This window comes from Malus sylvestris, chromosome 1, assembly GCF_916048215.2.
Source record: "Malus sylvestris chromosome 1, drMalSylv7.2, whole genome shotgun sequence".
NCBI lineage: Eukaryota > Viridiplantae > Streptophyta > Magnoliopsida > Rosales > Rosaceae > Malus > Malus sylvestris.
The window spans coordinates 23121596-23147374 of record NC_062260.1 but is presented as its reverse complement, the minus strand read 5'-3'; the positions used below and the strand labels follow the sequence as shown (position 1 = coordinate 23147374).

At 37.9% G+C, this 25779-nt stretch overlaps 3 protein-coding genes across 4 annotated transcripts; all 3 read left to right on the top strand.

Annotated features, from left to right (window-relative positions):
- The first annotated feature begins 5948 nt into the window (after positions 1–5948).
- Positions 5949–14613, top strand: LOC126627970 (peroxisomal nicotinamide adenine dinucleotide carrier-like). Of its 2 annotated transcripts, none has more exons than XM_050297550.1 (11): positions 5949–6215; positions 6305–6382; positions 6545–6619; positions 12212–12342; positions 12586–12640; positions 12974–13084; positions 13257–13325; positions 13393–13500; positions 13638–13684; positions 13908–13990; positions 14148–14613. In XM_050297550.1, the coding sequence occupies exons 1-11, from the start codon at positions 6135–6137 to the stop codon at positions 14327–14329; spliced, it is 1020 nt and encodes a 339-aa protein (XP_050153507.1). In that variant the 5' UTR covers positions 5949–6134; the 3' UTR covers positions 14330–14613. The 2 variants fall into 2 exon arrangements, with proteins under 2 accessions (XP_050153507.1, XP_050153514.1); XM_050297557.1 differs by having other exon boundaries at positions 13638–13706; positions 13936–13990.
- A 581-nt stretch (positions 14614–15194) lies between these two features.
- LOC126627983 (signal peptidase complex subunit 2) lies at positions 15195–17908 on the top strand. Its single transcript, XM_050297568.1, has 5 exons — positions 15195–15382; positions 15505–15656; positions 15778–15859; positions 17163–17305; positions 17461–17908. The coding sequence occupies exons 1-5, from the start codon at positions 15281–15283 to the stop codon at positions 17555–17557; spliced, it is 576 nt and encodes a 191-aa protein (XP_050153525.1). The 5' UTR covers positions 15195–15280; the 3' UTR covers positions 17558–17908.
- A 2190-nt stretch (positions 17909–20098) lies between these two features.
- Positions 20099–25579, top strand: LOC126618953 (uncharacterized). Its single transcript, XM_050287190.1, has 4 exons — positions 20099–20761; positions 20968–21083; positions 23610–23853; positions 23936–25579. The coding sequence occupies exons 1-4, from the start codon at positions 20387–20389 to the stop codon at positions 25298–25300; spliced, it is 2100 nt and encodes a 699-aa protein (XP_050143147.1). The 5' UTR covers positions 20099–20386; the 3' UTR covers positions 25301–25579.
- Positions 25580–25779: the final 200 nt, after the last annotated feature.

Below are 25779 nucleotides of genomic sequence, written 5' to 3'. Positions count from 1 at the left end.
TTATAAATGAGGATTTGGATCCCCTCCTGAGCAAAGGAGACATAGCCTCCTGACCTAAATACACGGGTTGTTGGATTTTGATCTAACGGCTACAATTATTATAACTTTCAGAGGGCCCCTTGTTTGTAGTCATTGGATCAAAATTCAACGGCCTGTGTATTTGTTGCGAGTTATATATTAGTTAGAGTGTAAATAGTAGTTTATTGTCCCACATTGGTGAAGTACATATGTAATACCAATTGTTACTCCTATATATACTCCACTTTGGAGTTTAATGAATATATAAGAAATTCCCAAATATTGTCATATATATTTTTGGTATTTACCATGTTTAGTTTAATATTGGTATTTACTATGTTTAGTTCAATATGGCATCAGAGCAATTCGCTCTTGGTGACCTGTGTGCTTTAATTTTGTGCCCACATTTTTCGTGATTTCCTTCGTATAAAATAAATAAATAAATAAATAAAAAGTGAATAGTGGCGCTACAGTACAGTGCGTGAACAGTGGTCCTCTACAGTGCCGTAAAACAGTGCTCTGCTACAGTGCGTGAACAGTGCTCTGCTACAGTATCTGGTAAATTGTTTTCATCCCACTACGTATCTTTTGTGCCTTTATTGTTCGTGATTTTTGGTCAATGGTTCAATATAATCATAGTGTTATTATGCATCTTGGTGGAACAAATAAATGGATAATAGATACTGGGGCCACTGATCATGTGACTAGTGACCCTATAGTGTTTGATGAGTTATGTGACTATGTTCGTGATCAGTATGTTACTAATGCAAATGGAGCATATTCCCCTGTGAAGGGTGAAGGCACTATCTCTCTGACTCCAACCTTATCATTGGTCTGTGCTTTACTTGTTCCTGATCTTAAGTGCAATATTTTGTCGGTAGGAAAACTTCTTGATACCTTATATTGTTCTGCTCACTTCTACCCTACGTATTGTTATTTTCAAGATATTCAAACTCATAAGATAATTGGTCATGGTAAAAGAATACGGGGTTTGTACATCTTGACTATGGAGGATACTGTTGTTTCTGGTTCAAATAATCATCAAGTTTTAAGTGCTAAAATGGATGACATACATCAAATTTGGTTGTGGCATCGACGATTGGGACATCCATCATTCAGTTATATGAAACATCTATTTCCTTCTTTGTTTCGCACTTGTAGTGATTCAGAGTTCAAGTGTGAAACATGTGTCATGGCTAAGAGTCATCGTGCTTCATTTTCTATAAGTGATTCTAAAGCTACTTTGCCATTTGATTTGATACATTCTGATGTGTGGGGTCCAGCAAAAGTTACTTATAATGGATTCTGTTGGTTTGTTACTTTTATTGATGATTGTACTCGGTTAACTTGGGTGTTCTTGATGAAGAATAAGAGTGATGTTCCGTTACTTCTTCAAGAATTTTGTACAATGGTGTCTACTCAGTTTCAGACCAAAGTCAAGGTCTTCAGGTCTGATAACGGGGGAGAATATGTGAATCACACTTTGACATGTTTTTTTCGTGATCATGGTATTATTCACCAGACGACTACTTCGTTTACACCCCAACAAAATGGTGTGTCCGAACGGAAGAATCGTCAAATAATGGAAGTTGCTCGCTCCTTGATGTTGGATAAATGTGTTCCTAATCATTTGTGGGGTCATGGTGTTTTGGCTATTGTGTATTTGATCAATCGTGTTCCAAGTAGGGTTCTTGATTTTCAGACACCGTTCGATGTGCTACAACAACATGTTTATCTTGTTTCTGTATCAAAGATTCCTCCGAAAGTGTTTGGGTGTATTGCGTATGTGCATGTCTACTCTCATCAGCGGAGTAAACTTGATGCATATGCTCTCCGGTGTGTCTTTATTGGGTATGCTAACAATCAGAAAGGCTATAAGTGTTATCATCTTCCGACTCAAAAAACTTATATTACCATGGATGTCATCTTCCATGAGGAAGTTTCATATTTTGTGAAGCCCTCTTCTGACTCTCCACTTCAGGGGGAAAGAGGGAGTGAAGTGCAGATTCGAATAGATGGTATGGATGATGTGTTACATGCAGAGTTGGGAACAAAACCTATTATGTTGCGTTATATTGATCAGTCGACTACAAATAGTGAGCGGTCACGTGTTATTCCTGGAACTATTTCTACTGACGATAGATAAGATGTGCCCAGCGAGTTGCCTGTTAGTATGTCTGACAAATTACCTTCTAATGATCGGTTGCCTGCTACTGATATGTTTAACGAGTTGCCTGATGATGGTTCGTCCAGTGATGATTCTTCTAACAGTTTGGTACAAGATGGTGGCATACATGAGGTAAATTCTGACGATTCTTCTACTTATCAGTTGCCTCCACGAGTTAATTGTGGAAAACCTAAAGTACAATATGAGCCTGATATGCATACCAAAGCCAAATATCTTACCAACAATTATGTGTCTACTCATCGTTTATCCAAACCATATGCATCTTACATATGTCAACTATCTAGTGTATCAATTCCAACAAAATTGCAAGATGCCTTGTCTGACCCTAAGTGGGTTAATGCCATGCAAGTTGAGATGAAAGCTTTGGAAAAGAATTCTACCTGGGATTTGGTTCCTTTACCAAACGGAAAAAAAGCCGTTGGATGTAGATGAGTGTTTACTATTAAGCACAAAGCAGATGGTTCTATTGACACGTATAAAGCTAGATTAGTTGATAAGGGTTATACTTAAACCTATGGGGTGGACTATCAGGAGACATTTTCTCCTGTTGCCAAACTTAATACTATGTGTGTTCTTCTATCCTTAGTAGCAAACCAGGATTGACCTCTGTTGCAGTTTGATGTTAAGAATGCTTTCCTTCATGGTGATCTTAAGAAGGAAGTGTATATGGATGTCCCACCTGGTATTGGAACATCTCCTGGAAAATGTGTTGTATGTAGGTTACGAAAGGCTTTGTATGGTTTGAAATAATCTCCTAGAGCGTGGTTTGGGAGGTTTACAAGTTCAATGAAGAAGTTTGGGTATATCCAGAGTCATTCAGATCATACTTTGTTTCTAAAGCGACAAAATGGTAAGCTAACTACATTGATTATTTATGTTAATGACATGATAGTGACTGGTGATGATCAGAAAGAGATACAACATCTTCAAAAGTACCTAACTACTGAGTTTGAGATGAAAGAATTGGGTGAATTGAAGTATTTTCCTGGAATCGAGGTTGCACGATCCAAGCATGGTATTTTTCTGTCTCAACGGAAATATGTTCTTGATTTGTTAGCTGAAACATGTATGTTAGATTGCAAACCTGTTGATACTCCGATTGAGCAGAATCATCGTCTGGGCTTATTTCCAGATCAAGTTCCTACTCATAAGGAACGGTATCAGAGGCTTGTGGGGAGATTAATTTATTTGTCTCACATTCGCCCTGACATTGCTTATGCAGTTAGTGTGGTAAGTCAGTTTATGCACTCACCTAGTGAAGTTTATATGGATGCAGTAACCCGTATTTTGAGGTACTTGAAGATGACTCCTAGCAGAGGCCTGTTTTTCTCCAAGAATGGTCATTTGAATGTCGAAGGGTATACAGATGCAGATTGGGCAGGTTCTATCACTGATCGGCGATCTACATTTGGATACTTTACGTTTGTGGGTGGTAATTTAGTTACTTGGAGAAGCAAGAAACAAAAGGTGGTGGCTAGGTCAAGTGCAGAAGTTGAGTTTCGTGGTATGTTGCATGGTGTATGTGAGTTGTTGTGGTTAAAAAAATTGTTGAGAGATCTTGAGTTTAACCCCAAAGGTGCTATGAAACTTAATTGTGATAACAAGGCTGCTATTGAGATTGCTCAAAACATGTGGAGATTGATCGACATTTCATTAAGGAAAAATTGGATGCTGAAATTATTATGTTTCCGTTTGTGAGATCTGAAGATCAACTTGCTGATGCTCTTACTAAGGCTGTGTCTAATAGTGTGTTTTCCAACTCGCTTAACAAGTTGGGCATGCGTGACATCTTTGCACCAACTTGAGGGGGAGTGTTGCGAGTTATATATTAGTTTGAGTGTAAATAGTAGTTTATTGTCCCACATTGGTGAAGTACATATGTAATACCAATTGTAACTCCTATATATACTCCACTTTGGAGATTAATGAATATATAAGAAATTCCCAAATATTGTCATATATATTTTTGGTATTTACCATGTTTAGTTTAATATTGGTATTTACCATGTTTAGTTCAATAGTATTTGGGTCAGGATGATCCGCCTTGATCAGGAGAGGATCCAAATCCTATAAATTATTTGTGTGGATGATATAAACTATTTCTTTAGAGCTTCTCATACAATCAATTTAAGCAGTAAAAACATTAATAAGTTATTTGATAGTTATTTCGTTTTTATTTTTTAATTTTTTTAAATTGAAAACTCGTTGGGTAAGTAGTTACATTTTTAAAGTTGAAAGGCATATTTTGAAAGTAATTTTCACTATTGAAAACGAAAACTTAAAAACGAGACGGTTATCAAATGACTCCCAAGTATATAACTCATCTTACGAGAGTGGCAATTGTCTCTTCTATACTTTTTTTAAATACCTTATCCTTTATTTTTTTTACTAACTTTTTTTATAATTTTTATTCATAATAAATTCATTAAAAAGGCCATTATGGGATGCAGTTGTTTCTTTTCAAAAATTTAATTAAATTGTTATTTTTAAAAGTTGTAAGAAGATAGGAGCATTTTTTACATTAATGAATGTTTCACTAATTGTTTTTAAAGAGAGACAACAGGTGGTAAGTTACGATTATCAATCCCTTTCGAGCTCGGGGAGGCTATGGGGAATTTCACCCATAGTCAAGCAGACTCACCAGCTTGGAGCCTCAAACACGGGACCTCCTACATTTCTTTTGTTTATTGGGGAGCCACAGTCCTAATAAATAACATTTAACAAACAAAAAAAAATGAAGTGTAAAATGGTAAAAAAAATATGAAGGGTAAATTGGTAAAAAAAAAAAAAAAAAAAAAAACAAGAGTGTCGCCAGACTTACCCTAATGTCTTTTTTCCCCATCTATATTATAATCCCACCCGTAAAAAAAGTAAAAAAATTGAATGCTACTTTTTCAACAACTATTATTCCCAAAGTAATCCCTAATATATATCTAAATTCTATTTTAATTTTTCAAGAGAATAATATTATAATGCTGATAAGCCTACCCGAGTTTAAACTCACCACCAATGCCTCATTTCATGATTTTTATTTCGGTTAGAATTCAAGAATCCAATCACTTCTTAGATCTCTAACCGATTGTAACTCTCCTTCCTTCACTCTCTCTAGACTCCCAACGCAACCCGTTTTCAAATTCCACCGCATTCCCAAAATTTCACCCTCATGCCCAATTTCAAATTCGCTACAACCCAATCCCACCTCTTCAAGCCCAATTTCTTTTTCTCATCTTCCATTTCAATTTTAAATTTTATAAGTATTATTTTATTAGAATATTTTGAACAATAATTACACTATTAAACTAGAAAAGGTTTTTTTAGCCAAATGGTAGATTTGACATAACTCATCACTTTGATCTTTGAGATTTAAAATCGATAGAACTAACTAATTCCTGAGTTTGTCTACCGTTAATCATTTTGGTCATTCTGTAAAAAATCTCCATTAAATAAGGATAAAATGATAAAAATCCACTCAATTTTGTCAAATCATTTTAGTCCATTGTTATTAAATTGAGGGTATTTTTATCATTTTGATCCTTATTTAATAGAGATTTTAACGAAAAGACCAAAATGATTGATGGTATACAAAATCAGGAATTTGTTTTGTTGATTTCACTGTAATGAAGAGTTATGTTAATCTCAGAAATGATTTTAAACTAAAATGTCAACAGAAAATAAAGAAAATATTATTGAAAGGATTAGCACTCAAAAACAAAAGGTCCTACCAAACGTTATTTGCTTTCTTGAACGAAACAACCAACCTATAGGAGGGTTCTGATAGCGAGTGCCATCACCTCGACAAAGCCAAAGTCAGAGATAGTCCTCTCTCCAAAAAAATACAAGTAAAAAGTACAGATCTCCGAACCCTCCATGGCTCGCTACAGTTTCCCGAGAAAATAAGAAACCTTCACAAACATTTTCTCGAGAAAATATGTCCGACGCTTTGATCAATGGCCTCGCCGGAGCTGGCGGCGGGATCATCGCCCAGCTCATCACATATCCTCTCCAGACTGTACAAATTTTCTCATTTCGTAATTGTTTTTCTTGAGCTTTTGATAGTCCTTGTTTTTTGTTTGAATTTTGGGTCCTGATCTGCTGCAGGTGAATACTCGCCAACAAACAGACCGTGGTCTGAAGAAGGAGAAGAAGAAGCTCGGAACTGTTGAGCAAATATGTCAGGTCATCCCTTTTATCAAATTTCAGCTTCGTTTTTAAGTATTCCGAAACTTTTACCTTGTTTGGTTGCTGAGAAAATGGACGGGAAAATCTGAGAAAGGACACATTTCTCTGTTTGTTTCATTGTATCTGATTATTCGGCCAGTGTGTGAATTTGATGTGCAGGTTATTAAAAATGAAGGATGGGAGCGGTTGTACGGCGGTTTGACGCCATCATTGGTGGGGACGGCAGCATCTCAGGTGAGCAAAGCTTTAGCTCTTTGCTGGATTGTTTTACTTCTTCGAATAGTATTTTCGTTCTTATTGTTACAATGATTAGAAACTAGGATGGAGTGAGTGACGTTCTTATTGTTATACGTGCTTGTAGGAAAGTATTGCGTAGAGTTGACATTCATTGTTTGTTAACCAAGGAATTGATGGGAAAGAGCAGAAAAATTGGAACAGTTTTTAACGGAGCGGAAACTGACTGTAGAGGAGTTTGGCCCTATTTACAGATGTCTCTTATACCATCCGAGCAACGGTGTAACTTGGGTTTTCGATTGGCCAAAATCCTGTAGGACGAATTGGCAGATATCATTGATTAAGTTATTCTCTTGATTAGTACCAGTGAATGCTGTTGATGCACAAAATCGGGTCGATCTTGGACCAACGTAAATCCGATCATAAATCACACAAACACACAAGAACACAAAGATATATTGTGGTTCATCTCAAGTTGAGGCTACGTCCACATTGATGTTGATTCCGTTTCACTATGTAAATAAATGTTGAATATACATGGAGGCTATAAAGGCAGTGTTTGCTCTCGTTGCTATTCTGTTTGCTCTCCTGTTTCCCTATGTATGTTTTCCTTCTTTCTCGTCGAGTCCCCCTCTTAAGTGAGTTTGAGGGAACCCTTTTATAGAATAAAGGTTTCCTCCCCTCTTCCATGAATAATGGGCTAAGTAATGAAGGCCAAATACTGAGACCCAATGTATGGTATAACAAGAGTCTCCCAATTCTTCAGTCAAGAAGGTCTTTTGGTTGGAGACTTCAAATCCAATCCATGTGCGGGCCGAAGTGACTGGATGTCGTCTACAACTAGTACTCGACATGAGACAATACTTAACGTGAAGCAATACTCAGCTAGAGATAGCACACGTTGTGAGGTTGCTCGGCTAGAGACAATGTTCGCGACGAGGCGGTTGCTCGGCTGGAGGCGGTGCTCCTTGCGAGGCGGCTCGGCTTGTGGCATTCTTCATTGTGAGTATGCACTCGATGTCAGCATGAGCTCATTATGAGTTAGTTCTCGACATGACTCGAACCCATTTGTTGGGTTTGTATAAGGGTCTATGTGTCAGATGAATCTTTTGGCTGAAGACTTCAAACCCAATCCATGTGCGGGCCGAAGTGACTAAATGTTGTCCTGAACCATTACTTGACATGAGGCAATGCTCAACGTAAAGTAATACTCAGCTAGATGTATCACACGTTGCGAGACTGCTTGGCTAGAGGCAATGCTTGCGGCGAGGCGGTTGCTCGGCTGGAGGCAGTGCTCGTTGCAAGGCGGCTCGGCTCGTGGTGTTCCTCGTTGTGAGTATGCACTCAACGTCAGCGTGCACTCAATATGAGTTAACTCTCGACATGACTCGAGTCTGCTTGTCGGGTTTTTTAGTCGGGGTCATCCGTAGGGTCCGTGAGTTGGGTCCACAAATTGGATCTGTGAGTCGGGGTTCGAGCTCAAGGGTGTCCAATCTCGTAAGTGCTCAAATGAATGGGTGTCCAAGCACATAGGTATCCAAATGAGCGAGTGTCCGAGCAAGTGGGTGTCCGGTCATACAAGAGATTACCGTTCAGACTAAATCTTTGTCATCATTAGCATGTGGCTCATCGATCTATAAGTTGATCAGTAACAATGTTGATCAACAGAGTCTTGACAATAAATAATAGTATAAGCATGAATGCATAATTAATAAATCAAATTGATATAGTTTGGCATTTGCAAAATATGGTACCATGTGCCTACTACAAATAAATAATTTATTAAGTTGCGTGGTAAATCACATGTTGCATAAGTGACATAGTTAAAGGCATTACATATTACTAGGCAATGAATAAATATTTGCACAAGTAAATATGTGTGATCACAAAATGAGTTATTATTTGGATGGCACCCTGAGCATATGTAATTATTGTAGCATGTAGCATGTAATCTTAATAAGATGAATGTAGGGATAATGCGCATATATGTACATATGCACAACTTTGTATTGTGGAGTGTGGACTGTGTCCTAATAGTGAAAGAGTGAAAATATGTCATGTGTCAAACTTTCCACGTAGTGGAATAATCATGATGGAAAAGACTTATTATAATAAGAAGCATGGATGTGGTGTTATCAATGTTCGAGTATGTGGTATTAGCAGCTTGTGTTGGCATAATAGTAATGATGTGACAAAAGATTATCATCATAATAAAATCTTTAAATAAACATATATCTGTATACTTTCATTGTGTAGTGTGCCCTGAGTCACTAAAGTTCATCCCAACATTTAAATAATGAATATAATATTAAAAAATGATTAAAGCTATGTTATTTTAAAAGAAGGTGGCCGACACCTTGTAACAAATATCATAAAATAATAATAAAAAAATATTAAATAGATGATGATATTGAGAAAACATAATGATGTTTCCTTTCGTACAGTGCACACAGCAGCAGTCATGCTTTAATATAATGACAATGGGGAGACACACAATATATTATATAAATATATTTTCATTCAAATAATGAAGATATCTAATTTGGTTAGACTTGCCACATGTTATGGGAAATAGTCAGGTGATAAACCATTAATAATAATGTAAAACGTATTATTATAACATGTCATCTCGTTCATTTAGGCCATCATGCTGGCATTTCCACTGTTTTGTCAAAAAGCAACTCCTGCTTTTCCACTTGGTACTTTTCAAAAAGTAGTTTCCCCTTTCAAAATGATGATACTGATAAGGGTCTCGTGGTGCAAATATAATAGTAATAAAATAATAATAGTATTTGATGTGACCGGCATAATAAGCATACAGCAGTAGTGGAAAAGCTGAAGTTGGTACTTTTCCAATAGGTACGCTATTGTGAGGTGCCGTACTATATGTACACAGATCATGAAAACAAATAATATATTGCTAATTGTGCACTAAAATATAAGTGATGTGGTCTCCTGTTAAAGAATATGCACACTGTAAAACAAACGCTGGAGTAACAAGATCAACACAAAATAATGATAAATTATTAAATAATAAACTAGTTAATGAATTAGAAGAAGACTTTATCTTCTTCGTTGGTTTTCCTGTGGGTTTTTTCAATGGGATAGGTACGGCATGGCGGGAAATTTCAAAGCTGCCTCCGGCGAGCTTGCAGCGGCAACGTCGCTTGGGTTGAGTAGGAATAACAATCTGAGTCCCCCGATTCCACTGGTGGTGATGGCGTTGCCAGTAGACGAATGAAATTCTGCCAATCGCGCAGCGACCTCGACTTGGGTTCGATGACGACGGTTTCGTTTGGGTTTCGTAGATCGAAGCCTTCCGAGTCTGGCAGAGATTAGGAGACGCCTTTGCAATGGGGGGCTTTAAAATCGGTTCAGTGACGACCATGGAAGCTTTGTGTTTTTGTGCGATTGTGTGATTCACGGTTAGATTTACGTTGGTCCAAGATCGACCCGATTTTGTGCATCAACATTTGGCGCCGTTTGTGGGAAACGACACGAAAAGCTATGTCAGTTCTCTCTCAATTTTTCATCCCACCACCATGAATTTGCAAAACCCAAGAACCCAAAACCTCATCTTTGGCTTTTCCAGAAAACCTTTGCAGCCTCCCTCTCTTCTCTTTCTAGCAACGGAGGCCACAGTGACCTCTCTCATACAATCAAAACCCGCTGTCACTTCCAAAACCTAGCAAAACCCTCGTCCTACCTCCATCGCCGTGCCTCCACTTTCCTCGCACGACTTGCGATTTGGTGTGAGATTGGGAAATGGGTTAGCCGCAAAAGCTTCCATGGTCGTCACTAAACCGATTTCGAAGCCCCCCATTGCAAAGGCGTCTCCTAATCTCTGCCAGACTCGGAAGGCTTCGACCTACGAAACCCAGACGAAACTGCCGTCATCGAACCTAGGTCGAGGTCGCTGCGTGATTGGCGGAATTTCGTTCGTCTACTGGCAACGCCGTCACCACTAGTGGAATCGGGGGACTCATATTGTTATTCCCATTCAACCCGAGCGACATCGCCGCTGCAAGCTCGCTTGAGGTAGCTTTGAAATTTCTACCCATGCCGTACCTATCCCACTGAAAAAACCCACGGGAGAACCAACGAAGAAGATAAGTCTTCTTCTAATTCATTAACTAGTTTATTATTTAATAATTTATTATTATTTTGTGTTGGTCTTGTTACTGCAGCGTTTACAGTGTGCATATTCTTTAACAGGAGACCACATCACTTATATTTTAGTGCACAGTTAGCAATATATTATTTGTTTTCATGATCTGTGTACATATAGTGCGGCACCTCACAATATATATATATATATATATATATATATATATATATATATATATATATATATATATATATATAGTGCGTACCCATTGGAAAAGTACAAACTTTTGCTTTTCCACTACTGCTGTATGCTTATTATGCCGGTCACATCAAATACTATTATTACTTTATTACTATTATATTTGCACCACGAGACCCTTATCAGTATCATCATTTTGAAAGGGAAACTGCTTTTTGAAAAGTACCAAGTGGAAAAGCAGGAGTTGCTTTTTGACAAAAACAGTGGAAACGCCAGCATGATTGCCTAAATGAACGAGATGACTTGTTATAATAATATGTTTTACATTATTATTAATGGTTTATCACCTGACTATTTCCCATAACATGTGGCAAGTTTGACCAAATTAGACAACTTCATTATTTGAATGAAAATATGTTTATATAATATATTGTGTGTCTCCCCATTGTCATTATATTAAAGCTACCTGACTACTGCTGTGTGCACTGTACGAAAGGAAACATCATTATGTTTTCTCACTCCGTGGACGTAACCAATCTGGGTTAACCATGTACATCTTGCATTTGCTTCCCTGTCTCTATCCATTTACATACTTATCTACACTAGTGACCGGAGCAATCCAGCGAAGGTCACAAACTTGACACTTTCTGTTGTACTAAAGTCCTCACCGATTTTGTGCATAAACAAATGCAATTGTGTCATCCCAAAATTATATGCCCTCCATTGCTAGGTTGCGTGCATGAAGCCGCCCAAACCGATGGAGCCATGGCTGGTTTTTTTGCCCCGACCATCACTACACCTAATCAAAATATGTTATGCGTATTGGCTCAGTTATCCTTCATTCGTTAGCGTTTATAAGTTGAGTCCAGTTGATAAATCATGTGTATAGTTCATAATGTTTAAGAGGTCAATATTAGCAGTAAATGCTTTCTGCGAGTTAGTAATGGTAACAGTTTGTGTTGACCTGCCTCATCAGTGAAAGCATTTGATCTGCTAATATAACACCCTTTTTTTTATGCTTATGCGGTCGTCTGAATAACAGAGTGACTGCCAGCGTTAAATTGCAATGTTCTTACCCAACGCTAGCTACATAAATTTTAATGCTCTTTCTGTAGTGTTTTTTGAGTCAGAAATTCCTTAGTTTGAACTTTGACATGATATAGAGCAGCTTACAGCCTTTTTTTACAAAGGACTTTACCACTAAACCTTGTGTTGTATAAATCTGCATCATTAATTTTTTATTTGGTTGTCTGGTTTCTTATCTACGCGCGATTTTATTGGTACAGGGTGTTTACTATTATTTCTATCAAATATTCAGGAACAAGGCTGAAACTGCTGCACTTGAACGGAGGAAGATGGGGGTTGGTGATGGATCTGTTGGAATGCTCTCTTCACTTTTGGTTGCTGCATTATCTGGGTATTTCTTTATTTATATGATGATGGGCCTTAAGACATTGTTTGTTTCCTAATATTTTCGAAGCTATAAAAGCATCGTTTCCTCAAAAAGTTGCATTCGCTCTTTCTGAAAGCTTTTAAGAAGAAGAAAATCAAGAGAACAGTAAAGATTTGGTAGCTTTTACAGCATTTAATTTTTTTTTATTATGAGTTTTTCTTTCATGGATTTATTGCTGAAAATCTCATCACAATTTTATTCTTGCAGGTGCGTGAATGTGCTGTTCACAAATCCTATATGGGTAGTTGTTACGCGTATGCAGGTAAAAATGAAGAGCTAATTGACATTAGCCTCAAATCTCATTGAATTTCCAAATCAAGTGACACGATAGTTCATATTTGCATGTCTTATTTGCGTAGTTTTGTTTTCCCGTATCTATGCTTGTGCTAGAAGTGACCTTTGAAGAGCACTGCATTCCAGGATTTAGAACTTATTTCAGAATTTTGAAATGCCTATGATGTTAGTTGCCAGTTTCACCAAATTATCTTATCCTTCTGTGTAGCTAATTTAACAAACTCAGCTTATGCATCTCTCACTCAAAGCATACAAGTTTGATGTTATTAATTTATTGTTTGTTCTCGTTTTGCACTGTTAGACTTATAAAAAATCCTCAAAGAAGTGCCAGCCCGGTCAGGAGCTGTCAACTGCTCCAGATGAAGCAATCATTGCTGCAGCTGAGCTTCCTCCCTTTGGGACTACTCATGCGGTTAGTATTATGTTATTTTTTAATTCTTAATTCTTTGTCCCCTACCTGTGCGCGCATGGGGTGACAATAGTGTTTCTATTGATTTCCAGAATTTTGTATTCTGATTCACACAAGTTTGGCTTTAGTGCCAGCAACAATTTTTCCTATCATAACAATATATGGATGCATACAGATTCAGGAAATTTATGATGAAGGTGGAGTTTTCGGCTTCTGGAGAGGTGTATTCCCGACATTGATCATGGTATGTGAGAAGTGATTCTTATACAGGCTAAGGGAGTACGACTAATTGTTCTTGATTTTGATCACAGGTGAGTAATCCTTCCATGCAATTTATGCTGTATGAAACTATGTTGAAGAAGCTGAAACAAAGGCGTGCCTTGAATAAGAAGGGTAACAGCGGGGTTACTGCTTTAGAGGTTAGGTTTCATTTAGATCATAACCTTTTCAGTAAATGTTTTATGATAACCTTTAACCTGAGTACTTAACAGTACTAACCTATGTTACTCACTCTTTTGATTTTCCTCTGAGCTAATAGATTGCCTAATTCTGCTAGATATTTTCTCTTGGTGCTTTGGCAAAACTAGGGGCTACAGTTGTGATGTATCCTCTTCTGGTCATAAAGGTAAAGAACTTAGCATATACATATTTGTTTATGCGAAGCAATACACACTTTGAATTATAATGTGAATGGATTGCGACCGACTGAAATGTCTTCCACTTTTTAAGCTCCTTTCAATTGAAAAAACACGGCTATCATGCTACATCCAGGAAGAGACAATGTAGTATTATTATTACCTTGGATTTGGTTGCATTAACCTTTCAGTTTCTTACCGAGTCTCGTGCGGTTGCAGTCAAGGCTTCAAGCAAAACAGGTTACAAACGGAGACAAAAGGCAACACTATAAAGGTTTGAACTTCCAACTGCTAGCCAGAGCTTCTTATACCGCATAAATCATGCTTTACATTGAGAAACTAATACCTCAAAACTTCATTTCTGTATATTTTCGGATAAAAGTTTCGTGTTCATGAATTATGGTGTTGCATATTATTTTGTTTACTTTCAGGCACATCAGATGCTATTTTAAAGATGATTCGGTATGAAGGACTCTACGGGTTCTACAAAGGGATGGGAACAAAAATAGTACAAAGTGTACTCGCAGCTGCTGTTCTGTTCATGATTAAGGAGGAACTTGTCAATGCCGCTCGATTCTTGCTCACCAGCAAAGTAAAATCAAAACCTCCGTAGTCGTGAACCTTTCATCCTCCCTCTTTTTCTGTCACTCCTTTCGACCCCGATTCCGATTATTTCATCTCATAATGTTATCAAGAAACTGCAGGATCAAATATTTATTGTTTGGAAATGTATTGCCATTGTTGGCAAACTGATAACCTTGAATACAAGGGATTTTTAGGGGATCAATTTGGGATAATCTGATTAGTGTAACCATATTATACTTAATCCACCATATGAATAGTTGTATATTGAAAAGGAGACCCTAAGTTTGAATTTAGTGGTATCATTTGATTTTAGATGCCCCTCTTTTACACTAACAATGTGGCAATAGAGAATTGTGTGCATTAGGTTTTCACGGTAAATCCTTAACCCTTCTCCCTCTTACTAAGACTACATAATGTTCTTGTAAATTATGGCCAATAGGCCCAATACCAGGTATATAAGCAGTGATTTCAAATCCAGAGGTTAAGCGTACTCTGACAACTTTATGTATGGTAGAGTTTGGTTTTTTGGGGGGTGATAGTGGAAAAGTTGACAGAGAAGTCATCCTTACTGCCATTCTACAGAACTGTACATGAGATTTTCATCTCATACTGTTCCTCGTTCAATTCTTTTGAAGTTATTGGATCATTTTTCTTGTTTGAGAATGACTTTTGGTCTAGTGGTAGTTTGTTTTTCAAAAACAAAGTAGACTCGCGCTCAATATTTTCCTTGTTGATTAAAATGAAAATTTTGAATCGTTTTCACATTCATGTGAGTCAAATTAATCTCAAACAAGTGGAAAATTTGACAGTAAAAAAAAAAATGGGTGCAAATAGTGTATAGGAATCTTCGCTAAATGTACCCACCAAATCCATGTTTATTATAATCCCACTGAAACTGTACCCGCTTTTTTCTCTCAGTTTCCACCATTTTCGGACAAAGCCCTTCAAATTCAGTCCTCCAATCCAAATCCCCATAAAAATGCAGGAAAAGAAATCAGACTCGCCCAACAAAAACCCTAAGAAGGCCAATCTCCTCGACCACCACTCCATCAAACACACCCTCGACGAGTCCGTCACCGAGGTCGGTCTCTCGCTCTTCCCTCTTGATCCGTTTTCCCTTTCCCTTTCCTTTTTTTATTTATTTTTTTATTTTCAATTTTTGGTTAATTTTTTTGTTGAATTTTCTCTCTGCAATTCGAGCAGATCGTGACGGGCCGCGGATATGTGGAGGACGTGCGGCTGAGCAATGTGAGGCTGTTTATGGGCACCATCATCATCGCCATCGCTCTCTTCGCTCAGTTTTACAAGAAGAAGTTCCCCGAAAACCGAGATTTTCTCATCCTCTGCATCGTCTTATATCCTAATTTATCTTGTTATTTGTGTTTATTATTTGTTCAATTGCTTTGAGTTTCTGTTTGGTTGATGCGAATTGTGTTGATATTAGCTTGAAGTGTGTTTGATCTTTGACTCTTGCACGTATATAGTCTTCAATGCGGTGTTGCAGCTCATCATATTCACCAAGGAGAAGAATGCCATCCTCTTTACGTATCCTCCCGCGGTATGTTTTCTCTTTTGCGTTGGAAATGTAGCTACATTGCTAGATTGTAAGTTGATATTGTACTTCTAGGTTATGGAATTTCCGGGCTATATGAGCGTCGTTGTCTCTCTTCTACGATTTGCTGATAACCGAATGCAGATAAAAGTGTGATTTGATAAACTTTAATACGAGACTTTGTAATGGGGCACACTATAATTAGGTTCATAATGTCTAGCTTCCCTTGTTATATATACTATTGCATCCATCCATACTCAACTTCCTGACGTTCCAGGGCATGTGGGTGGAACCCGTGACACTGTGCATAACCATTTTGGAGTTGCCTTCAATGTGGGCGCAATCCTTGTCGACAGCCCATTGAAGGCTTTATTTTCAAAGCTTTACCTTTCGCCGCTGGAATAGTTGCTCTATCACCTGCAATTTAGATTAGGGTGTTTGCTTGGTATTGTCGACGGGAGGTTGAGTAGTGACTTATTAACCGAGGATCCTATTTTCAAAATTTTAGCTTTATAACCTATAGCAAGCTCAGTTACCTATTAGCGAGTCTAAAGGACCCGAATACATCTAGATGATAATTTATTATATGTTCTTCATCTGTAATGTGGTGTATCTTCCTCCTTCCCTCTTGTTAGTTGTATATGCATTATGTAACTGGGACATGTCTCGGACATTATGCTCAGGTCTTTGCTGCCATCACCGTAGGGTGGAATATAAAGTAGTCTCTACTCAAATGTGTCTTGAGAGTTTCTTGTTCCTTCTTTTCGCTCTTTGTTGAGTGTTTTTTGCCGAGCTGCCTTTTGAGGGTTACTGTCCATAGTTAGGTAATTGTACATGTGTGGTATGTGTGCAAGACCGATGGTTGTTTGATGATAGGGAGCTTTTGTGTTTTCTTCTCTGGTTGACGCAACTGCTTACCCCTGTTACTAGGTGCAAGAATTTTAAAATTCCATTTCAGAATTTGATACATTTTTTGTTCGTTTTGATGTAGTCTATAGTAAAACAGAATTACTCTTTCGATTGATTTATATGATCTTATAGTTCCTTTTTCTTTTTAATATTTACCATTTTGAACTCAATCCTAATGCATAAGCAATTAACGGTACTGTTTTCTTTTTGTACTCGTTCATGAACAACTTCTATGTTGGACCACACAAGCTACAATAAGGTCTAATGTTGTATATAAAGTATGATTGTTCCTACAATTTAAGTCAGAATGGTCAGTTAATAAATATATCCTAGTGTGTTTCTAAATTTTGGACTCGGTGAAAGTTTGTAAGCTTTATTCAGTTGCGGTTTATTCGCGCAGGATTCCTTCACAAGCACTGGATTGGTGGTCTCTTCCAAATTGCCAAGATTCTCTGATATGTACACACTTGTGATAGCAAGTTCAGACCCCAAATCTATTTCTGCTAATCAACCAGTACAGTTCACCAAGAGCGTTACTCAGTGGTCTCTCTCTCGCTCTCTCTCTCTCTCTCTCTCACACACACACACACACACAGACCAAGACTTGAACGCACTTCTGAAGATCATACCCGCACATATAGAGATGAACATACATGGATGCATAATCAATATTTTCTTAACATTTGGGAACATTTCAGGTTCACCGAGGACGGAGTTTTGGTGGAGGGCCTCTTCTGGAAAGATGTCGAAGCGCTAATAAATGAATATCAGAGAGAACCAAAAAAGAGCAAGTGATTGGAAACTACATCATATCGTCGTTGGTGGAGAACCTGGTTGGAACGGAAAGAGCTTTAGTTTAGCTGTGACGCGACTATAGATGTAGCTCCTTGACAATTTTAGCTTGTCTCACCGGTAACTTTAGAATCGAAATCAGTTTAAACTTATATCTCATCGTTTACAAGACTTGAAGCGCATTGACTGAATTTTTAACAATTAGGCTATTTTGTTATCTGTGGATGTTAGAGTACTGCTGAAATGAACTCGGGTAGCGATTCTAACACTGGTTGTTTAACCTCTGCCTGTGAGTGGAGACTCCACTGTGGAGTGACAAAATGTAAAGTAAAAGTCATGTTTCTTATGATTAAAGATGTTATGCTGATCGGGTCCGGATCCTCTTTGTGAGGATCCCGAAGATCCATGAGTTATGTCTGTTCATCGTTCATTGTATGGTAAGAAATCATTTTAAATATTTTTATATAAAAGTAAACACAAACAGTACTTGATAAAAACTTATCGTACGATATACGATGAACGGATAAGATTTATGGATCTCTAAAATTCTCATAAAAAATCGGGAGAGGATCCTGTTGGATGCTGATCTTATGGTTTATGCCCTGTTTGGTGTTATTTTCCTCTTCTAACCTTTTCCTTGTCATCGGATCAGGATCTTCTCTAACCCTTAAAAACTGAGCCTGCTGAGCAGGCAATCGTGACGGTTGAAATTTGATCCAACGGCTACAATTATTATAACTTTAGAGGATCCTCCTGTTGTAGTCGTTGAATCAAATTTCAACGGCCACGATTGCTTACTCAGCATGTTCAGTTTTTAAGGGTGAAGGGAGGATCCTGATCCCTTGTCATCAAACTTCCATTGTATTGGAATTTTTATTGTAGTATCCTTTACCCCAATCAACGGAACAAAAAGGTAAACTTAAGAAAAGCAAAAGCGAAATAGTTTTGCTCACCATGTTATATTGATTGCCGATGAATTTAAATTTTGGGATTTAGACAATATATAAATTGGAAAAGAGATCATTTTCAGATCTTTTCCATCAATGTCATCGAATCAAGTGATCTAGACCTTCCAAATTTCATCCAACAGTAAAAAAATTATTACAGCTTTTAGGTGGTCAAAACAGATAGGTCGTTGAATGAAATTTGAAAGTCTCGAATCACTTGATCGGGTGACATTAGTGGAAGAGATTCAGAGAAGATATCTTTCCCATAAATTGTTATTTTTGCTCTAAACGTGACACTCACTTTCAATGTGGGCACAAAGGTGCACCCAATCAAAACTCTACGTATCATGGAACTTAGCATAAAGATAATTTTTTAAAGATAAAGTTAGAGAGACTAAAATTGTAGATAAAATTTGTAAGTTTCACAGAGAATATATCTTTCCCATAAATTGTTATTTTTGCTCTAAACGTGACACTCACTTTCAATGTGGGCACAAGGTTGCACCCAATCAAAACTCTACGTATCATGGGACCTAGCATAAAGATAATTTTTTTAAAGAAAAAGTTAGAGAGACTAAAATTGTAGATAAAATTTGTAAGTTTCACACATCCTTTTTATCTTTCATACATTCTTGTTCGTTTTTGTCGGTTAATTTTTTTTCAATTCATTCAATCCCTGCGTCAAAAGTAAAAGCAGATGTGCGAATAATATTATCTATAAAAGGTTCATACTATAGACAAACTTTCAATTTGAGAAAGAAAAAAAAAGATTATTAGACTAAAAGCTAACTGACAACACACCTAAATGAATAGTAAGCCTCAATTAGCTATAAATTAAAGGTTAATACTTGAGAAACTAAATTTATAGATTAAATTTACAAACTGAATGACGTGTCACTAATATAAATGAACACGTCCATTAATACTTAAGTAATAATCTAATCAACTTCTACGTTGTTTAATTTACAAAATCTTATCTATAAATTTGATCTCGTTAACATTTCCTTAATTTGAAAAGAAAGGAATAAGAAGAAAGCTGTCTCAATTTCCAATCTACTCTCTTGGGAAAAAAAACCAATAAATTAATCTTGTTTTGTTGTTCCTCAACCCGTCCCCATCCAACGCGCACGCTAGCAGCCACCCCCTTATCCGACGCCGCCGCAGCTCACTTGCTTTCCTGTTGTTGAATTAAATGACCATGATCCGCTCAGCGTCTGACGTGGCGTCTCTCCCCACCCCCAATGCAGCTGGCTCCATCGGACACTCGGGCCCACATGAGAGATTTTTCAGTGTGACCGTCACATGAAATAATACCCCACTTGTTTCTATAGAAATATTGGGTTATATGTGCTAAAAGTTTAATAACTTAAAAATTAAAATTTTTCACCACTTGCATAAAAACACTTGATATACTATCTGTGTTTCCGTCATAACTAAAAATTTATCGTCCCTACAGTCTGATAAGCTGACGTGGTGCCTATGCAATCACGCCCGGATTTCAAGACCGAACACAACCGAATTGGATAGGCGGCTTTCAAGTCCGCCTCGTATTATAATCCAGTCCCTGCCCAGCTGTATTTATATAAACCGACCCCATTACCATATGCGTCCTTCCGTTTTTGTAACGAGACCAATTATTATTTCTTCTCTCTCTAAAAAAACCGCCTTATCTCCTCTCTTTCTCTCTCTCCTCACCCACGCAATCGGCAAAACAATCTTCCTTTTCCGGTACAATCTCAACCATCTCCGGGGCTTCCGATTCAGATTTGGAAACCATAATTTGAAAAAAATAATTTTAATTTAACAAAAAGAATTGAATTCGATTAGGGTTTCGAATCTGTCAAGACGATTTGAGATTTCAAGGAAATTTCCCTTATTATTCGCGATGACTAACCATGGAGACCGAGATTTAGACACGAACAACGAGATCAATGGCGGCGATCGCATTTCTGATCAATGGAGCGGTGGGGAAATGGAGGACTCGTCGTCTTCGAACGGTGTGGAGAGCAACGGAGCTGGACCGGCGGCGAGGAGGGAGACCGGGCTCGAGGAGCGGTTGACGGGGATACTTGTTGACGAAGGAGATGGAGATCTGTTGCTGCAGCAGAGCAATCGAGAGGACCGCGTTTTGCAGTGCCTACAAGCGCTTGATATGCAGGTTATGGGCGCGTGTCGCGTCGACGAGAGATTGAAGCCATTGTTGAAGATGAATGTGTCGAACGACGTCGCAGAGGATCGATTGTTAGCTCAGTTGAGCCAGGTATGATGGAAATGACCTAACTTGATTGAATTGAAGCTCTGTTTGCCATTCAATGGTTTTTCGTGGGAGTAATTGCAAAATATTTTGTGAATTGGATGGAAGGTTGTTGAAATCTGTCGAAATGTGGGCATAATTTTGGGGGTTAAGTTTATATTGATTTCGGGTTTTGCAAATTGATGATCTTACACTTTGTGTTTGATGAATAGCATTTCGAGCCGGCGGAAGTTGGAATGCTTGCGAGGTGCTTCTGTATACCTCTCGTATCTATTCGTGTGGGGAAGATCAACAAGCAAGGGACTCTCTTGTGTCCCACTGCTGCTAGGTAAACATCCGACTATCGATATCCATTGGTGCTCTGGTTTGGTGTGTTTTCGCCTGTGTGTTTGTTTGTTTGAAATGTTGTTTGTAATTGATGTTTTTCATTATTTTTGCTCGTTTAAGTAGTTTGAACAAGAACCGTACAAAGTCAATCGCTTAGAACAACTGATTGTCTTTGCATTTAGATAGCTTTGCTGTAAATCTTTGGCCTTCGATTTAACTGTTGTTTGTAATGTCCTGATGTTAGTACCGTCTGATGTTTCGCAGTTAATCAAACATTTAATTTACTCCCGTAAGTTCAAATTTGTCCGATATTAATTTCCAGGTCCTCATGTAGAAAAGTATTAGTTGTGTAATTGTGCGTGTTTGATTTTTATTGGGAGATTGGACTGCATCTTTCAAGTTGATTATGAACTTAAGAAAGTAAATAGTCTTTCTGTGAATCTTTGTATGCATTTATATTTATGGGTCACCTTTAGAGAATGTTCTAGGAAAGTTCACTCGAGTTAGTTTTGAATTATTGTTTTGGATTATTATACAACTCTGCAGAAACTCTTTGCTGTGTATGTTTGTTAGTTATATTTTTATGTGTGAAATTGATTGGAAAGCTAGCTCTCATATGGGTTGGGACTTACTTTCGTTACTTAAAACATGGATTTGTTATGGTTCGTCGTATGGGAATCGGAAAGTGATGTCACCTAGCCAGAACAATGCACAATGGGGTTTCACTCTTATAGACTGAATGTTCAATTACAACTTTGAATGTGGGGAAGACATTCTTAGGTCAAATGTCTTTATGGTTTTGGCTTCTTATTAAGAATACATCATAATCTACAAAAGCTTAATGTGTCGTTTATCATTTAGAGATGGTAGGTATTTTCAATCACCAAAATTACCATATAATTTAGTGTAACAATTTTTGGAATCATGAATCCCTGATTGTGGATTTTGAGGGTAGTAGCGTTTTGTGATAGCCATGGGAAATACCATCATATTAACTATGTTTGACTTGTGGATTTCTATTTGCTGTGAAAAGCACTGCATCTTGATGTCACTTTGTACTGCATCATGGTTTTTGCAGTCAGACATGGAGACACATTTTGGAGGTTAGTTTTAATGATGTACTTGTTAAATCAATTTATGTGAAGAAAGGGACATTTGTTTACAATACACAAGCAGAATGATTTCAGATGAAGCTTATATTTTCCATTGAATGTTTTGGTCTGCATTTATTTCTACGTATCTTTTACTTATCAGTCTTTTGTCAATAAATCAATTTATGGCTATTCTGATATAGTTTGCAGTTCTTATTTCCTTTTATTATAATTAACATCATTGGCATGTATCATTAACTTTTACTTGTGGGTTAGTTACCTTAGTGGTTACAAAATAAACAATTCCCTAAGTTTGGTAGAAGGAATTTTGATATAGTATTGAGTTTGTGAACAAATCTTATGTTGTGAGGAGTGTATCTTTAGTAAATAATGTTTTCGTAGGTAGGGGAATCTATTTAGTTTATTAGTAGTGACAATGTTCATTCTTCCAAGTAAATATGTCTTTTGACTTGTAGGTAAAGTGGGCATATTCTATTATGATCTCTGAATTAAGAGGAAGTAAAGGTAGTTCCACGATCCTATATATTATATAGCTTGCTGCTGCATTTTAATTATAAATGATTGACATCTTGATGGAGATCAAAATCGAGTGTGACTGATTGTTGTGTTTCAGAGTTATGTCGTTTCTTCCTTCCGTGTTCCAGAAGTTTGTTTGGTTCTGCAAGCATATGTTTCTTTATTAACGTCGAGCTATTCTTAACTGAATTGGACATCAATGTACCACTTTATGTCTTACTTTCTTCCAGTCATATGGTGTATTGACGGCGTGTTACTTGAACTTCCTGTTTATTTATATATTTACAGAAAAGAAACATTTGTGTGAAATGCTTTTGCTTGATAAAAGTAACATTATCTCATAACCCATTTATCAGTGAAAAACAGGAAGATACACCTTTTTGCATTGGTTGTGTACCTTTCATTTATGCTGGTCACTGGAGAGTCCAACTTTTATCAGGTTTTAGTATTTTTAGGATTCAAGATACAAAATTGACGTTGATGCATCTCTAAATAATAGCTTTTGTGATAGCTATTTTAAAGGGCTTAATATTTGAACTTTCAAGGAAAATGGTTGTGATCCTGCTTGGTGATTTGTTTTCTTAGAATGGTGAACAGATACCTCTGTCTGTAAAGCCTTCAAATTAGCAATTTAATTGCTTGAATTTGTTTTGGATTTTATCAATGGAAAAGCAAAAAGAAAAAAGAAATAATTTTGTTAATTGAGAAAGCACAATTAGATTTATATCGAGTGATTGTGCTCCTTCAATTGTAGTCTTCATATCTTTGTTCCTCTCCTTTGAAACCACTTTCAAAGCATAACCGTGTAATGTAGTTTCTGGTTGATATTGTTGTGTTTTATTTGTTTATTGTTTATATCTGTATTTCTAAGCTTTCATTATCTTTTCATGTTATCTCAGGGGCAATTTAAATCTTACAGTTTTGCCAACTTCAAATTTACGCCTTTCATTCGTTGGGGATGATGGTCGTATAGATAGACTGTGCACCTTACATAATAAATCCGAATGCTCTGCTGTAGAAGTCAATGAGATTCCAGCAGACAATTCTGGCCGATCTTTCCTTATTAAAATTCCAGATGACCGGATTTTTTACTTTTGGTGCTCTGAGACATCACGACTTTTGGGAATTGAATTGCTTTTGAAGGTGTGTATATAACAAGTAATATTGATTTGATGTATTTGGTTCCAACAGTAGTTTTAACTCAACGTACTTTGTTTGTGTACAGATGAAGGATCTGCTCAAGAGGAAGCCCACCATAGCTGAGTTAACTGGTATCAGTGAATCTCGCCTCGGTTGCTTTGCAACTCACCTACGTGCCTATCTGGTGGGATCAACAGCAGGTGGCGGTGCGTCAAGTTCTGCAGGCTCACCTTCTGATACGTATACCACCACAGAACCATCTGATACAGCTCAACACGGACACTTGTCATCCACATCATCAAAATCCCTGCGTTCCCGACATGGTGTCAATCAATCAATGAAGGCAAATTCATCATTTCAGGGTAGCCTGAGTCCACGGTCAAGTTCCTTCAAAGATCTGCCCAGAACCTTGTCTTCTCTGAGGAATATTACCAGGGATAAATTAAGGAAGCGAGGCGACATCTATCTTTCAGCCATTGACAACCCAACAGTTGCTTCACCAATCACATTCACAGTCGATTCATCTTGTTCAAATCATGCTGAAAGTGACTGGTGTCCAGAACCTATTAGAAGTTGCTCGTTATCATCTTCAGGTTTCCTGGAGTCGCTAGAGAAAACCCGGAACCCTGCATCACAAGTTCCTTACATGGTCACCCCTCTGCTCTCTCCTTACTATTGTTGGTGCCCTCCAGGTTCATCGGATTTGCAATACTCGCCAGGACTTCCTGAACTACCCAGCTCATCGACAGAGTCAGCATTGCTTCCACCACTTTCATCTTTATTACCACCCAATATGCCCTCCAGCATGTTGACAACAAAGCCACCTCTTCATTTGGCTGATTCCCCCTTGCTTGATTTCCCTGCATTTCTCCCAGACCCACTGGTTAGGCTACCAAGGCCATCTTCTCAGCAGATCCCAACTTTCATACCCTTGATGTGCGACCCAATTGTTCACATTCCAGTTATTGATATTTGCTCGTCGGGTCAAGGATACTTGGTCAGCGCCGGTCCTGCTATTTCAACTGCAATATCTCCCCTGCACTCGAAACTTGTGAACATTCCTGAAACTGATTCCATGCTGGAGAAGGGTGCCAGAGAGACACTACGACGACTTCTAATCAGTGGTTCAACCCAGAATAGCTCACAGCTGATGGATGTATTGCCTGCTATGATAACAACTGCACACGAGAATCGCAACATGCTTGTTACTGGGAGCCGGGGTCTCTATAGTGGAACCAGGGACGTTGACGTCATTGCAAACAGCATTGCAGCCATGGGTCTGGTCTCTCTGCCTGGGATATCCAATATGGCAAGTGTTTTAGATAGTCGTAGCGGCCGTGACAATTTTAATGTACAGGAAGAGGGGACTAGTGGGCTGGAGGGATCTTGTTCGGAAGATAAGGGTACCGCCTGGTGTTCGGATTTTAGGGCGAAGAGGGCCGATGAATAAACGAATGGCGTCCGTCTGTTGTTTCGTTATGTAGGTTTCTGTTGTTCAATTTTACAGAATGTAGATATAGGTTGCTCTAGTTTTTGGCGTTTGAAGTGTAATTAGCGCTTAATGCCACCGCCTATAGCTTTGTTCCATTTTGTTACCTGCATTGTTTAGTGTTCTTCTTGTGTTGTTCTTGCTGTATGTGCTTTTGGAAGAACAAAAAGCGCTTTCAGATGTGGCGGCCACAGAAGCAGTATTTTCAGTTCTCAATTATTCATTCGCTCCTGAAGCTAACTTCGAGTCTGACTTTTGCTCCCTCGAGCTGAAAAATCGTCACTTTAACTCCCTGATTTCGCCTCGCCGTCTGATTCAGTCTCGCCGTTTCGCGACATCAATTGTTTCGAAACTACTGGAGAATATTATCTTACTGTAACCCAAATTGTCAGTTCACGGCCGCTGGGACTCTATATGAACTCTTTGTCACTTTATAGTTT

What these genes read in the sequence shown, in the direction of transcription:
- LOC126627970 (XM_050297550.1), top strand. Translation starts at nt 6,135, where the DNA reads ATGTCCGACGCTTTGATCAATGGCCTCGCCGGAGCTGGCGGCGGGATC. An exon ending in TAGTTGTTACGCGTATGCAG is followed by an intron (nt 12,641 to 12,973) that starts GTAAAAATGAAG and finishes TTGCACTGTTAG; the next exon opens with ACTTATAAAAAATCCTCAAA. An exon ending in CTAGGGGCTACAGTTGTGAT is followed by an intron (nt 13,685 to 13,907) that starts GTATCCTCTTCT and finishes TTAACCTTTCAG; the next exon opens with TTTCTTACCGAGTCTCGTGC.
- LOC126627983 (XM_050297568.1), top strand. Translation starts at nt 15,281, where the DNA reads ATGCAGGAAAAGAAATCAGACTCGCCCAACAAAAACCCTAAGAAGGCC. An exon ending in CTCATCCTCTGCATCGTCTT is followed by an intron (nt 15,657 to 15,777) that starts ATATCCTAATTT and finishes TGACTCTTGCAC; the next exon opens with GTATATAGTCTTCAATGCGG. An exon ending in TCTTTACGTATCCTCCCGCG is followed by an intron (nt 15,860 to 17,162) that starts GTATGTTTTCTC and finishes TTATTCGCGCAG; the next exon opens with GATTCCTTCACAAGCACTGG.
- LOC126618953 (XM_050287190.1), top strand. Translation starts at nt 20,387, where the DNA reads ATGACTAACCATGGAGACCGAGATTTAGACACGAACAACGAGATCAAT. An exon ending in TTGTGTCCCACTGCTGCTAG is followed by an intron (nt 21,084 to 23,609) that starts GTAAACATCCGA and finishes ATGTTATCTCAG; the next exon opens with GGGCAATTTAAATCTTACAG. An exon ending in GAATTGAATTGCTTTTGAAG is followed by an intron (nt 23,854 to 23,935) that starts GTGTGTATATAA and finishes GTTTGTGTACAG; the next exon opens with ATGAAGGATCTGCTCAAGAG.